Source organism: Ramularia collo-cygni, assembly GCF_900074925.1.
Source record: "Ramularia collo-cygni strain URUG2 genome assembly, contig: RCC_scaffold01, whole genome shotgun sequence".
NCBI lineage: Eukaryota > Fungi > Ascomycota > Dothideomycetes > Mycosphaerellales > Mycosphaerellaceae > Ramularia > Ramularia collo-cygni.
Window position 1 is genome coordinate 4,574,835 of NW_019716255.1, and position 15,345 is coordinate 4,590,179.

Consider the following 15,345-nt stretch of genomic DNA (forward strand, 5'->3'; position numbering starts at 1 on the left):
AAAGGTCCTTAAAGCCGGCTATATTCTATAGAGCTAACTGCCTTAGAGCTAACCGATAGGAGTCCTTATCTACTAGTAACTACGTTAGCTATATTACCTTCGGTTATTTCCTATAACTAATCTAGATAGTAATAGCTATCTAAGTATGCCTATTAAACTATCGCTCTATATCTAGCTTAGCTAAGCCCTCTTAGAGGTACTTACTACTTTACGATATAAAGTACGTAAAGATTATACCTACTTTATCTTCGTATAAGGATATAGCCGGCTCTATAGCGGACCGAATCCGCTCCTTTTCGAAGAAGATGCTATACGTATACCTAAACTCGAACGGCTAGTCTACCTTATCCTTATCCTTATTATTATTATTATTATTCTTAGCCTTAGCCTTATCCTTATTCGTAGTAAGAAAGAGCGCTGTTTTATTAATAGCTAGCGGCTCCGCTAATCCTTTATCCTTAGATACTACTATAGTAGCCTTACGCGATATATACTTTCTTAAACGGCCCTTACTCGTATCCGCCTTCCGCTTCTTTATCGACGACTTACTTCGCTTAACCGTAGATAGACTAGCCTTTAGAGTCTACGGAGCGGTAGTAATACGAGCCTTCGAAGCCGTAGATAGACTAGCCCTCGGAGCCGTAGATAGACTAGCCTTCTAAGTCCGTAGTAGAGCGATAGTAGCCGTAGTAGCGGTAGTAGTAGTAAGAGCCCTCTAAGATAGACGCGCCTTACGAGTAGGCGTATTACCGCGCCGTATTCGTATTAAGGGCGCATCCGTACCGGCGATAGTAGTAACTCTATCTATTTCGATAATATCGTCCTTTCTAATTACTACTAGGAAAAAATCGTGTGTTTTAGGGGTGGAGTCGAGAGAAAAACTATTTTATATACAAATTACTATAAGAGGCTGTTTTGAAGAAGATGCGGATCCCCGCGGACCCTAATGTTGCAGTTCACTCTGAAAAACGTATATACAGCATAGTCAAAACGTGCCTCGGGAAACGGGATGGCTGGGCTCGGCACAGCGGGGCTTTTGTGAACCTTGGTCAAATGCACAATCAACATCAACATCTGGATTTGTTCGATTGACGAGGAGATTGGACTATCAGGTGGTCGTATTGAATACTGGACGTGCCGTGAAAGCTTGAATCCAAGGAAAGCATGACAGGAATCCCCTTTGAGCAGAGTCTCAAAATCAAGCAATTGTCCAAGGTACATACACTCATTCCCCATCCCCCCATGATTGCTTGCATCCAATATCCAATATGATCAATCAATCAATCGGTCCTGACAATAACAACAATCCACCAGGACTTTTTCGAATCAATTTACCCCTCCTGGACATGGCCTGATGGATCAATAGTGTTGGTTCCCNCCAAAATAACAACCCCCCAATATGATCAAATAACACAAAAGCTGATTTTTCTTCTTAGACCCGGCGGCGTACTCATGGCATTTGCCGCAGCAGCCGCATACGAAACTCTCGAAGATGATTGGGCTATTGATACTTTACAATCGCATTTCCTACTTGGCCCGGATGCTACAGTTCCTTTACGGTTTAAAGTGCAGCGATTGAGTGATGGGGGGAGATTTGCTGTGCGAGCTGTGGAAGTTTTGCAAGGGGGGAAGGTTGTTTGTTTTGTTACTTGCAGGTGAGTAAAACCTAGTCACCTCTATCAATCATTTCCTTTGGCAGACATAAATATCTGTAGAAGGAAGACATTTAACAACATCACAGTTTCGTCCGCCCTAAATCCCTTCATGGTCCAAGCATGCAGCACACCGTATCCCGAGCCACAGATTTGAAAGTCTCCTCCATAACCCTCGACGATCTAGCCTCGACCTCTTCTTCATCATCGCAAGGAAACCGCTGGATGCAATTCCAACGTTTAGGAGTCGTATTCCCTCCTCATCAAACAAATGATCCTCATCCATCCTCAACTCCGTCACCTTCAAAAGGAATCTACACATCAGTCGGCACAATCCCCTCCCTCAACTCCTTCCCCCCTACCAACAATAACACCAACACCAACTCCAACAACAAAAACAACCAAAAACTCCACGCCCTAGGCCTAATAGCCCTATCAGACTACCACGTCCTCGACGGCCCCCCACATCTCCACTCCCTAACCACCAACCAACCACCCATCGGACAAAACCCCACAACAAGCACAACCCCCCCTACAAGAAAATCCGATTTCCAACGCCTCACATCTCTAAATCACAACATCCATTTCCGACTTCATGAAGGTTTTCAAGCGAGTGAATTGTGTTATGTGGAAGTTACGAGTGCGTGGACGGGGGCTAGACGAGGGGGTATTTCGAGTCGGATTTTTACGCCCAGTGGGGAGTTGATTGCGTGTTGTTTTCAGGAGGGGTATTTTGTTCTTTTTGATGGTGGGGATGCTGCGGGGGATGAGAAGAAGGGGGATGGGGATGCTAATGAGAAGAAGAAGGGGGGGAGTAAATTATAGAGGAAGTCTAATAAGTCTGGTGGAGAGGAAGGAAAAACATAACGGAATCTTTTTGCGGTTTTTTGCTTGTTGTTGATTTCTTGTACGGATCAGACCAGACCATTCTCTCTCTCTCTCTCTCTTGACGAATAGATGTCGCGACTGTCATCAACGATACCACAGTAGAAGGAAACATCACAAGCGAAAACTAGAGACAAAACTCGCATATCTCAATCCCTGCCTCCAATCCAACCCTTGGCACTTGGCAGTGTCATAATAGTGCCCACATGGCCGTAGAACAGTGGGGCGGAATGCAATGTATTTTCTTCACGTTTCACAGCCTTTGATTGGCTCTGCACGCGCCCGCAAGCGACGTGTGTTGGTTGATGATGAGATGTGCCAAGGGATGTAAAGTGATGCAACTGCGGCTGAAGGGTGGGTTGGCGTTTGGGTACGACGTTGTTTGGTTGGTTCCTGATAGTGCCCCAGGTCGAAGGATGCGATTCCCTGGGTGTAGGTAAGAAAGAGGTGGTCTTGCTTTGGAAGGAGGCATCCATTCTTGCTAACTACCCACGGAGTTACCTTACTATTGCGTCTGCACTGCCCGTCCTTTTGCGCGCGCGCTTTTTCTTCCCCTGCGGTGAGACATCTTGCCCTGCGTTGTCTGATCTTGTTGTTTGTTCGTTCTTGCGGACTCTTCTTTGGAGTGGTTGCGTCGTTTCTACACTTGCGACTGTGACTGTGATTTTACTTTGCGAAACCGACAGCATTCCTGGTCGTCATGTATCCCAACAAGGGAGCACAAAATGCGCCAGAAGTGGTACCACCGAGCGATTTGATTCACGTACCGAATTACACGGATTCTCCAGAAGTTCTGAGACCCACGAGCTCGAGATCCCCTCCGGATGTCAAGGGTTCGAGCTCGGCGGCCAGTGGAGGTGGGAGTTATTCCGATGGGAACGACACGCTGCCATTGCATAATGCCCAGGCCGAGGAAGAAACACCCGCCCGCAAACCAGCGAGCCGCTGGCGACGAAAACGGAACCTCTGGTTGATGTTCGCGGCTGTTGTGGTCGCGATAGGAGTCGGGGTGGGAGTGGGAGTGGGAATGGGTTCTCAGGAAGCAGAGGATAAACGGAATGGCCAGAGTGAGGAATCCGCAGCATCAGCAACGTGAGTACATGWAGGCAGATGACACACCTTTTCCCGAGCCTCTTCCTAACCCACACATGCCCAGAAACGCAACATCCTCCACCTCTCCCACCGCAACCGCAACCGCGACCACCTCTGCAGTGACCTCCGGCAGCACAGGCGTGGCGCAATTCTCCTGCTCGGGAGGCGAAACGACGACCTCTTCCTCGGGGACACCGTACATTCAAGAATGCTATACCATGTACCCGGCCGCCGCGGACTCGTACTACTCCGACACCAACAACGTCACGATGAAGAATCTCGGCGGGAAGAATACCGTGTACAGCGTGGAAGCGTGTCTGGATGCTTGTGACGAGTACAATTCCGAGGGGAATGTTCCGGCGTGCAGGGCGATTAGCTATTATGCGAATCTCACGGCTCCGATTGATTTATTTGGAGGCAATTGCTTTTTGAAGAATGATCGGGGCGTGGGGAGGAATGTGGATGCGGTGGATTGGCATCATACGTTGAGTGCGTGGCAGAGTTGTTTGAATGAGACTTGTAGTGGGGAGAATTGATGGTGATGATGATGGTGATGGTGATGATKGAGATGGGAATAGACATGAATGTGGATGTGACAGACGGAGCATTGTTGATGTTAATGATCTCGATTGGTGCATGTGATGTTGCATCGGAATAATGGAGGATGATACTCCGTTATATGTTGGAGGATTCAAGGAGTGGTGGTATCATCAGATCGACGATATCTATTCTTCAATTTCAATTACCGACCGACCTTTGCTTCGTATTGTCATCGTATTCTGTCGTTCTAACCGCTCTGAACTCCGAGATCTTGTCGGGATCGTCGTCATCGTGTCGATCGACGATCGTCATGTACATCCAATGTACCTCACTTTTGACGCCCTTTCTGCCTTTGATGAGCAACACATCAACATCGACGCCGTCGATACAGTACTCTCATACCGGACATTTCATTACAACAAGCATGCATGCATCATATCTTCCTTCACGGTAGGTCAACATGTCCTTCCGACTATTCCGCCAACAGCATCCTCCAGCGCGAACAGGGGGCCGGCGGGCAACCTCGTCATCATTTCAAGACAAATCAATCATCCAGCCAAAGGACCATCATCACACACTCAGCTGCAAGGTCATCCATTTTCTTTGTCTTTGTCAAAATGAACATTATTTCCATCTCATGGCGAAAAATGGCGGTGCACGACAATGCAGTGCAGTAATTTCAGCACACCGACTCCGATCATCAACCGAATGGCCCCAAAAGCGCTTGTCTCGACGCCCGCCTCAGCCTGGCCTTGCATCGCCTTGCCTTATTCCCCCGCTTCCGCTTCCGCTTCCTGCAATCCGTGCGGACTACTCCTTCGTTCCTCTCCGTCGTTTGCTAAAATAGTCCGTCCGATCCAACCAACTAACTTAACAACCTTGGGGCCACGCGAGCAACGCTTTCAACCTTTCATCACACCTCTCTCTCTCTCTCCTCTTTCTTCTTTGTCCGCTTTTCCACGTGCGATTGCCCCCATCCACCACATCTCTTTATTCACCCACCTCCCTCGCACTCTGTGGGGCTTTGATCAACCACGAGGCCGGGTCCCCCTCTGGCCACCACGCCTTCCAATGAAACTTCCCACCCCGACGATGCCATGTCAACTGCGTTCTCATACGCCGTCTCGGAAGCCGACGCGAGCCTAGCGAATTGGATATGCGGCTCCCTAGCCCTTGCCATCCTCACCGCCAGACTGGTCGGCCATCGATGGCAGCACAGTCGTCTTGATCTCTCCGCTTACTTGGTCATCATGTCGATTGTCGTCCTCATTGCACGCATCATTTGCAACACCGTGGTACTCCGCGACAAAACCATTCGGACCTCCCAGCAAGACTCGACGAATCTCCGCACCGGCAGTATAGTAACGCTCATCACGCGTATTCTGGTCACAACCTTTTACTGGCTACAATGTACCCTCCTCCTCGTCTTCTACCGCGACATGCTCGACCACATGACGTGGATCGCACGAATCATCAAATCCTGCTGGATCTTCATGGCATGCACCTACATCACCGTCGTCCTCGTCACTTTCCTCGAATGTCGCCCCATTCGCCTCTACTGGACCATGGACGACGCCTCCCAACCTCACACCTGCACCAAAGCCTACGGTCAACTCTTCACGCAATGCATCTCCATCGCCATCATCGACAGCCTCCTCCTCGTCATCTCCGCCCCAATCCTCCGCTCCCAAATCCGACAATTCCCTCGAAATTTACAACTGGGATTGCTCTATACTCTGGGGTTCTTCAGTCTGATCGTTATTGGATTCCGCTTGCATTTCATCCATCGAGACGGTTCCGCGCAGCGGGCCCGGTCATTCTGGGCGAGTATACAAGTGGTGACGGCGACCTTTGTGGCCAATGCGCCGAGTATCTATGGGGCGTGCAAGAATGTGCGGAGGAGGAAGGAGAGTGTTGATTCGTTGGCGAGGGCGCGGACCCGAACGCAGGGTTCGGATGAGTCGTATGGGAGGGAAGAGGTGATTGCGAGGGTTGCGCCTGCTGCGCGGATGAGGTTGTGAGAATGAGGAGAGGATGGATATCGATACTCGGACGGAACAGCACGGAGCACGTCTGACTACCTACCACTCGCTGAATGCAGCAGGACGAATCGCTTGTTGTTTTGATTCATGGAACCCTGGCGACCATCTCCTGGACTCTCCACCACTTCCGACTTTGTGTGAAATAAGACCGCAAAAGTAATGTATTTAATCAAACTCGAAAAGTTCATCAACAATCGAGGTCGATTTGATGGCGGGTGTATTGTACTATACTGTATATATGCGTTGGACTTCCTTGAGAGGGATATCTCTAGCTACATGCTACTCACTCGATATCTATCTATCGTGAGAGTGAGCAGTGTATGTATGTATGTATATATATATATATATATGTATATAGAGAGAGAAACAGAAGAGTTCCCAACTGATTCAAAAGAATTCAGTCTAATGCTTGAAAACCCAAGGTAGAACAATGAATAGAATAGGTGGGTGGGCTAGACTGGGCCTTTTTTTCCAGAATTGTCAACTCAGCCTCCACCAAAAAGACACACACAAAAAGTGTAAACCTGAGGGAGAGTTTATATGGCGCCTCCAACACGCACACATATACACACTGCATAAAGCTAGTACAAGGCGAAGGATTGGTGTCGGGAGGGAAGGAAAAGTATCCCAAGCCCTCTCTGCCTCCGCCTCGTTGGGCGTCGTATACATACATAAGGTATACATAACATACATTCCACACTTTAACACTATACCTACTTTCCCAATTCAATTTTTTTTTTTTCACTTGGATACTGGGAACGTCTCTCTCCCACCTGTAATCAACGACACACGTAGAAAAGAGTTCTACATTTTCTCTTCCGAAAGGTTCCTCCAACTCACTCGGCACAAATCTGGCAGCAGCGTACACAGGACTTTGTGTACATATTACCCCTTKKKKWWWWYAAYRWWACSRYGMCCMCMGMGATCTACACGCCCTTCTCAACGGTCCTCATGGCGGTGGTTGTTCTTCTCGCGCTGGGATTTCCATTCCAGATTCTAGCCGCGACGACATCTCCCTCGAAAGAAGATGATGACGCGAAGGACTTGTTCTCTCATCTTGAAGATTTCATTGGAGGAATAGTACCTCTCCATCCCCTCCCTCCGAAAAATTGGAGGGATACAACATCCTCTACTTCGATTAGCARCAGTATAACAACACCCACAACAACCCCCTCATCATGGAAACTCCACCCCACCCCAGGAACAACATGGAACATCCAACTCTCCACCGTCCCTCCCGTCTCCCTTGCGGAAGAAAACTATGAAATCTGGGATTTCGACATGGCAGACGCCTCACCCTCCACCATCGCCGCCTTCCAAACAGGAAACCACTCGGTGATATGTTACTTTTCCGCGGGAAGTAGGGAGGAATATCGTGGTGATGCGGGGGATTTTCCACAGGAGGCCGTTGGGAAGGTTATGGCGGGGTGGGAGCAGGAGAGGTGGGTGGATACGAGGAGTGAGGGGGTTCGGGAGGTGATGAGGAGGAGGATTGAGGAGGCTGCTGGGAAGGGGTGTGGGGGTGTTGATGCTGATGTGAGTTTCTCTTTCCCCCTCTCCCGCTCTAATATCATCAACTTCAAAAATAAAAATGCTGATTCAGTTTTTTTGTCGCGGGTAGAATATCGATGGGTATAGTAATGACTCCGGCTTCGATCTCACGGCCGATGACGCGGTGGATTTTGTACGATTTCTCGCACACACGACGCATGAAGCGGGTATGGCGTTCGGGTTAAAGAATGGAGGGGATATTGTGGAGAGGGTGGTGGATGTGGTGGAGTGGTGTGTGCAAGAGGAGTGTGTGAGGTATGGGGAGTGTGGGTTATATCGAGCGGTGATTGAGGCCGGGAAGCCGGTTTTTCATATCGAGTATGTGGATGGTGGTGGGGAGGGGAAGAGTCATGATGATGGGGATGAGGAGAAGTTTGTGGAGGAGGCTTGTAAAGGGGAGGGAACGGAGGGCTTTTCTACTTTGGTGAAGAAGTTGAGTTTGGATGGGTGGACTCGAACTTGTTCCGCTCCCTAGGGTGTTGGGTGTTGGGTGAGGTTACGGAGAGATGCGTGGTTCTGGCGACATGTGTCTGGTGTTGGGGAAGGAGGAAACGGCAGCGATGGATGCATTGTGCTGTCCGGTAGCTAGCTGTAGACTTTCAACCATGAACCATCAAGCTTTGGAGACGCGGCATCATCTCGGCCCAATCGAATGTGGTATCCCGAAGACTGGGGTCATATTTTCGTATCACTACCCTACCCCGGCCGAGAATCCTTGTGAACCTCATACATCATTCATCATCCCCTCTGCACGTGCGAACGCCGAATAGACGGCCGCACCATTTGTCGACCCAATGCCACTCAATTTCCAGGGCTTCAAAGGTGTCACATTGTAGGTGTAGATGTAGATGCACTTTTGGATAATCGCATCGGATCGGCGTGCACTTGTCGATGGAGCCCCACCAAGTCTCCTCCAATCTTCCCCAGAAATGGAATGGCATCTTCCGTTCCGCGGTGGCATGCGACAATAGGGTTTGAAGCCACGAGGAAGGCGCGTGAAGGTAGATTTTGTACTTTTCTTGGACGATCTTGCCTCATCAAACCTCGTGGCAAAAAAAGAAGGTGCCGTGACGGATATTTCTGTCCATCTACCTTACCTTGTTCGCCATGTGCTGTACTGTTGTATGCACCCCATCCCGCCAAGATGGTGCTTTTATCCACTCTCGATGCGATGCGACGCGATGCGATTGATGTCATGCCCGCACTGAGGCTGGGGTGACAATGGTACTTCTGAAGCAGCCCTAACAGCACAACGCTCCTCAGCCGTTTGCTAGTCCCATTGCCCTGCAGCTGCAGTTATTGGTTTGGCATTCATCCGTGGCGCATAAAGCTCTTTTAGGCGACGCCTCCCAAAAAYATCCATCACATGACATGGCCCTCGCCTCGGAAGTAAGGTAAAGAAAGTAGTGCATCAATATTGAATGTCCTATACCATACCATACCATGCTCATCTCTTACACAATTGTCTGGGAGTCCCTGTCTTGTGGTTGATTAGAACATTCATTGTGTTGATCACCTGCCATTCATCCATAGATATATAAACCAAATGTGAGGTAGCTGACAAGCTGTTCAGCAGTAGGATTGTGCGCAAAGGTAAGCGAAGGATTCGCAGAGGTTGCTCGTCACTGGTCATCAGCACAGACAGCATTTCCATTCCTCCCCACCCGGGGTCTCCACGACCCACCAACCATCGACTGGCCCACCCTGCCCTTGGCAGTGGGGTTCATCCGCCGCATGTGCCCGTCGAAGCAATATAAATCCGTTCACCATCCCCGGCCGACCTTTTCTTGGTCCTTGCTTGCCGGGAGTTTTGGCAGCCTTGTCGTTTTCTTAACTCGCTTGGCTAAACAACTATCATCACCAGCCATGGCCGACAACAAAGTCACCTCCGAGGGCGAGTATCCCTCTCACAATGAAAAGACGACGGCCATTCATGAAGATCGTGAGCCGGAATTGGCCGATGCCGATKGTCGTCGTCGCTCTGTTGCGATGAACATTGTTCACAATCCTCTCAAGGTAATCCACATCTTCCAAGCCATCTCCCACCCAAGCATTGGCACTGATATTGGCTTCCTCCTCCCCAGCGCGTTTCCCCCGATCAAGCCGCCAACGATGGCCGGAGCTTTGCCATTACGGCGGGCATGCCCGAACACGCCGATCTCTTCGCCCGAGCGGCCCTCGTGGCTCGCGATCCCGACGACTTCACCCTACCACATCTCGAAGATGCCGAGCGCGATGCCCTCACGTATGAGCGCGACCACAAATGGCACGGCCCGAAAATGCTGTGGTATTCCATTGGCCTCTGTGCCATTGGAGCCGCCACGCAAGGTTGGGATCAGACGGGCTCCAATGGTGCAAACTTGGGTTTCCCCCAGGACTTTGGCATCAATCCCAAAGCGCCTGGCATTTCTGCCGCCGAGGCAGACGCCAATCGATGGAAGGTGGGATTGATCAACGCCATTATTTTCCTGACGGCCGGTTTGATGTAATCGTCTTGATTTCCTCGTATCCAACACCCCACTGACCTTCTTTCCCAGCGGCGCATTCATCGTCGACCCTCTCAACCACTATCTCGGACGTCGTGGTGAAATCTTCCTCACAGCCCTCTGCCTCACCGCCACTCCCATCGGCTCGGGATTCGCTCGAACATGGCAAGAACTCTTCGCCGCACGATTCGTCATGGGAATCGGCATTGGTGCGAAGAACGCCACGGTTCCAATCTACTCCGCAGRAATGGCACCCGCACGCATTCGAGGTGCTCTGGTCATGTTCTGGCAGTTATGGGTCGTGGCCGGAATCTTCCTGGGTTTCTGCGCCAATGTCATTGTTAAGGACGCCGGTCCCATTACCTGGCGTCTTCAACTCGGCTCGGCCTTTATTCCCTCGTTCATCCTCGCAGTCGGCATCTTCTTCTGCCCAGAATCCCCGAGATGGCTGATGAAGCATGGCAAGATAAAGGAGGGTTTCCGCTCCATGGATCGTCTGCGAGCTCATCCCATCATCGCCGCGAGAGACTACTACTACTCCTATGTCATCTATCAGGTATGTCATATTCCGATGGAAAAAAGATGGTTGGACGCGGCTAATGCATCGTCTCTTCTAGGAAGAACTCAAGGTCGCCGGTGGCTCGGGATACTTTCAACGCATGTGGGACTGTTTCGCCGTTCCCAGAATCAGGCGTGCAAACTACGGTGCTTCGACGGTGATGATTGCGCAGCAAATGTGTGGTATCAACAGTATGTTCCCCCACTCCCCTTCCCCGATAACGAATGTAACCGCTCCTAACATGCTTTAGTCATCTCCTTCTACAGCTCCACCATCTTCGAGGACGTCGGATATACCGCCACCCAAGCTCTCTACGCATCTCTGGGATATGGAGCCATCCAAGTCGTTGCCACCATCCCCACCCTCTTCCTCATCGACACCAAAGGACGCAGAACTTTGACTTTGGCGGTAAGTTGCTCGACGTTCCATCAATCAATGAAATCGTCCTAATCTCTCCATCTAGACGTTCCCCATGATGGCCATCTTCCTCCTCGCAGCCGGTCTCTCCCTCCTCAATACCGCATCCCAAACCGGCCACGAAGTCGATCGAAGCCAAGCCTCTCAAATCGGACCCGTCGTATTGTAAATCCACTCCATCCCTCTTTGAAAAAGACCCACTCTTTCTAACCCAAAGTCTGCAGATTCGTCTACCTCTTCACAATCATGTACTCTCTAGGCGAAGGTCCCGTGGCATTCCAATACTCGGCCGAAGTCTTCCCCACCATTCAGCGTGAACAGGGAATGGCTTGGGCAGTGTGCATCAACAATACTTTTGCCGGAATTCTCTCCCTCACGTATCCTGCGATGAGTGATGCCATGACACCTGTTGGAGCTTGTACGTTTCCCCTCCAGAATACTCATCATTGGATTGTAGCACAATACTGATTGCATGTGTGTGTGTGTACAGTCGGATTCTACGCCGGATTAAACCTCATAGCCTGGGGCATGATTTTCTGTTTCGTGCGCGAGACCAAACAACTCACTCTGGAAGAATTGGATCGTAAGCTCTCCCTTCACCCTCTTGCACAAAAACAAAAARAAAAAAGTATCAATTACTAACACCCACAATAGAAGTCTTCTCCGTCCCCACGAGGGAATTCCTCGCCTACGAGACGAAAGTCTGGCTACCCTATTTCATCAAACGCCACATTTTCCGCAAGAATATCGCGAAACCCCCACCGATCATCGCAAAAGCCGAAAAGGAGGATTCGGAATTTTCGAATTGAGATATTCGATTACTAACTATAGCGATATATCTGTGATGATGATGTGAGAAAGAAAGGGAATATGGAAGAAGGGATTGGTACCTTTGGATTAATGATTGTGGACTTTGTTTGTTTGGTTTGCGTATTATATACCTAATCGAATCAAATCACGTCAAATCACGTCAAATCAAATGAAATCAATTCTATTCAATTCTTATGTTTGTTCTTTTACACATGTTGTCCTTTTAATAGCATCTATCATTATACTTGGGTTTATCTACTACTTCGAATTTACTTGCTCGCCGATCTTACTTATCCTACTTGAAACTCATCACATAATACTCAATACTCAACAATACACATATGCGCATAAACCAGACAGAAAGAACTAGTAAGTTCTGAATGAAAAGGAAGAAAACAATCGTGTCCAAGAATGATTCCAATTCCAATTCACAAGCCCATTCAAGTTGCCCTCTCGCTTACTCGAGAGGGTGGGTAGATAGGGTAGGTAGATAGGGTAGGTAAAGTAAGTTGATCCATCCATCTACATCTAGATTCTCATCCTCACGCCCCGATTCATATATCCAATCACACTCTGCAAGAATCCTCCGATACCACCACATGATGATGATGATGATGATGATGATGATGATGAAGGAGAAGAAGAGGACGAGCCATAGCCTGCCGGGAGAAAGATTAAAGTCAGCACTTTGCACTTCGAAAATCAAAAATAAAACCCCAAAACAGAAAGAACATGGGTATTCAAGAAGAGAAAAGCAAGAAAATCACCAGCACTCACCCTTCGAAGCCTTATCAGCAACCAGCGCAATCAGCGCAGCCCCAACTCCACTCCCATCCTTAGCAATTCCAATCCTCACCCTCCTCTCCCCCGAGACTCCAATTTGAGGGATTTCCCGCAGTGCCTCGCGGATGTACTCTTCGAATCGCGGGTAGAATTCCACCAAACTGCCATCCACGCCAACATCCACAATCTCATCCTCATTGACCTCCAACGTCGCATCGTTGGTCGTGGCGATGTCTGTCGGGTTGCCCAGCTTACCCGTGGAAATGACAATGGCGGCAATGGCGACGGCACTCAATCTCGCGGCACGCTTGCCAATCGCCGAGGCGATGAGTCGTACCGCTTCGGCGTCTTCGGCCGAGGCGGCGGTGACGTCGTATTCCTTGTCGAGCGTTTGACGGGTGACTTTCAACCCTGCGCTGTTGTCTCCTGTTGCGATACTCAAGAAGCTGGAATCCAATCCCCATTGTTGGTAGAGTGGACAATCTTTGCCGACATTCGTAGTAGAGTGCACGTCGTTCTGATTGCTGTGTTCGTCGGTGAAGAGCGGGACTGCAGGGTCCTTCAACAAGGAAAGAAGGGCTCGTCGGAGGATTTCTCCCAAAAACATTCCACTGACGCGCTTTTCGAACATTTGAATCCCCGGGTTGACACTCTCGGCATCGAGAGCGGCGTCGTAGGGTGTTTTGGGCAGGACGGAGAGTTGGTTGTCAAAGGAGCCCCATTCGGTGTTGATAATCATTTCGCCGGTTTGCGAATCAACCTCATCCGCGGCGGTGAGTTTGGTGACCTTGTCCAACTTCTCGACATATGCTCCGTTGGTACCAGTGCCGAAAATTGCTCCCAAAAGAGTTCCCGTCTTTCCTGGGGAGGTGTATGATCGAGCCATGAGGGTTCCAACCGTATCGTTCACCAACGCAGCAACTCTCACCGGAAGACCGAGAGCATCAATCTCATCTTGCAGCAGAGCGCAGACATCCTTGCCAATGGCATCGGGAATGTCGAAGCCTTTGGTCCAGCGGATGAGAGTTCCCTTGTTGATTCCAAACTGCTGGACGGGGAAGGAAAAGGTGAATCCCAGACTGAAGATATCCTCATCATGTTCCGCCTTCCACACGCCTCCCCTGCGCTTTTCCTTGTGACTGTKGTAATGCTCCCCATGATGCGTCTTCAAAAACAACTCAATCTGCTTGGCCAGGAAGGAGAACAATTCCTTGCTCGTCTTGGCGACCATCAAGTCTTTGGGAATGGCCACTTTACTCTGCGTGAGGCTAAAGGTGCTGTTGCCATGGWGTTGAATGGAGCAGACGCGGAAGTTGGTGCCTCCGAGATCGACGGCCATGTACAATCCCTCTTCGGAGCCATTGGGGACGGCGGTGACATAGGTGGGAATCTGGGACATGGTGGCTCCCGTCGTGCGTAGACCTTCATCCATTTGACGGATGAACTCGGCGACCCCACGGTTGACATCTTGGGCGGAATACTCGAATTCGGCGGCGACCCGCTCGGCGGCTTGTTGGAGCGCCATGCTGCGGGGGGAGGTGGCGTAGAGGGAGGATGAAGAAGAGGAGGTGTGGAGGGGCGCACGGCAGTACAAACCCCGCACAAATGGATTGGGAGTCGGGCAGGATTGTGGGGGAGTGAAAGTGAGGTGGTTGTAGTGTGATCGCAGGTGGGTGAGGGATTCGGGGAGGAGGTACACGAGGACTGCCACCAATCCCACGAGCGTCAAGAATCGGGTGAGGATTCGTCCAAAGTGGTGGCTTTTCTGCTTTTGACGGTGTAGGTCGCGGAGAAATGGAAATTCGGCCGCCTCTTCACTCCACCGACTCTTGGATTGCTCGAGTTGGAGTTGAAGGGCGAGGCGGATGGCGTCGTGGGATCCTGTCGGCTGCGAGTGAGATCGATGGTGTTGGGGCGGGCGAGGATTTGGATGCGGATGCTCGGCGGTGGGTGAAGCCAGCGTGAGGGATGAAGTGGAGGTGGGAGAAAAAGATGAGAAAAGAAGAGTGGGACGAGGCGGAGGAGAGTGGAGATTGGAGATGGTGAGATGAGATGGGTAAGATGGTGATCGATCCCGTCCGTCAGCCAGCCCAGCCAGCAAGCAAGCAAGCAAGCCAACAAGCGCATCAACAAGCAGCCAGCGACAATACCACCACCAAGCTCCTCGTGAATGATGGATGTGGAGCTGTCTCTAGCTTCACTCTAGTCTAAAATAGTCTAGCCTCATCACCACGTGCACGTGAGCCCACGCACCACAGGTATTCGGATGTCTGCTCCGAATGGACCTCTTCATTGTTGTCATTGTTCCATCAAGCCCGATGATATGACCTCCACATGAATGAAGGGTGAAGCTGCTTGATCATCTACCTTACGCCCTCTCAGAGGTAAATTCCACCTCTTCCATGGAAAGTAAGCATCCTTCCCATGTTTTTCCCTCTCTCTCAAGACTCTCGACTCAAGACTCAAGGCTGACGAAAAGCGGGGCTCGATCCCTGCCACCTTGCACCTTCCCCACTTGGCATCTCCGG

At 50.3% G+C, this 15,345-nt stretch overlaps 6 protein-coding genes; 5 read left to right on the forward strand and 1 right to left on the reverse strand.

The window, feature by feature from the left end:
- Positions 1-1,164: 1,164 nt before the first annotated feature.
- Positions 1,165-2,477, forward strand: RCC_12034 (uncharacterized protein; the record flags this gene model as incomplete). XM_023766767.1 has 4 exons in its annotated part: positions 1,165-1,215; positions 1,315-1,367; positions 1,437-1,655; positions 1,742-2,477. 4 exons carry the CDS (start codon positions 1,165-1,167, stop codon positions 2,475-2,477), a joined length of 1,059 nt encoding a protein of 352 aa, XP_023622535.1.
- A 760-nt stretch (positions 2,478-3,237) lies between these two features.
- On the forward strand, positions 3,238-4,165 carry RCC_12035 (uncharacterized protein; the record flags this gene model as incomplete). XM_023766768.1 has 2 exons in its annotated part: positions 3,238-3,629; positions 3,694-4,165. The coding sequence occupies 2 exons, from the start codon at positions 3,238-3,240 to the stop codon at positions 4,163-4,165; spliced, it is 864 nt and encodes a 287-aa protein (XP_023622536.1).
- A 1,101-nt stretch (positions 4,166-5,266) lies between these two features.
- On the forward strand, positions 5,267-6,190 carry RCC_01480 (uncharacterized protein; the record flags this gene model as incomplete). Its single annotated transcript, XM_023766769.1, has 1 exon — positions 5,267-6,190. The coding sequence occupies one exon, from the start codon at positions 5,267-5,269 to the stop codon at positions 6,188-6,190; it is 924 nt and encodes a 307-aa protein (XP_023622537.1).
- Positions 6,191-7,492: 1,302 nt separating this feature from the next.
- On the forward strand, positions 7,493-8,237 carry RCC_01481 (related to endo alpha-1,4 polygalactosaminidase precusor; the record flags this gene model as incomplete). XM_023766770.1 has 2 exons in its annotated part: positions 7,493-7,747; positions 7,833-8,237. 2 exons carry the CDS (start codon positions 7,493-7,495, stop codon positions 8,235-8,237), a joined length of 660 nt encoding a protein of 219 aa, XP_023622538.1.
- Positions 8,238-9,628: 1,391 nt separating this feature from the next.
- RCC_01482 (related to myo-inositol transport protein ITR1) lies at positions 9,629-12,033 on the forward strand (the record flags this gene model as incomplete). XM_023766771.1 has 9 exons in its annotated part: positions 9,629-9,778; positions 9,847-10,247; positions 10,300-10,804; positions 10,866-10,998; positions 11,058-11,215; positions 11,271-11,389; positions 11,449-11,642; positions 11,715-11,807; positions 11,879-12,033. The coding sequence occupies 9 exons, from the start codon at positions 9,629-9,631 to the stop codon at positions 12,031-12,033; spliced, it is 1,908 nt and encodes a 635-aa protein (XP_023622539.1).
- A 529-nt stretch (positions 12,034-12,562) lies between these two features.
- RCC_12031 (probable glucokinase GLK1) lies at positions 12,563-14,342 on the reverse strand (the record flags this gene model as incomplete). XM_023766772.1 has 2 exons in its annotated part: positions 12,563-12,693; positions 12,812-14,342. The coding sequence occupies 2 exons, from the start codon at positions 14,340-14,342 to the stop codon at positions 12,563-12,565; spliced, it is 1,662 nt and encodes a 553-aa protein (XP_023622540.1).
- Between the last annotated feature and the right edge of the window lie 1,003 nt (positions 14,343-15,345).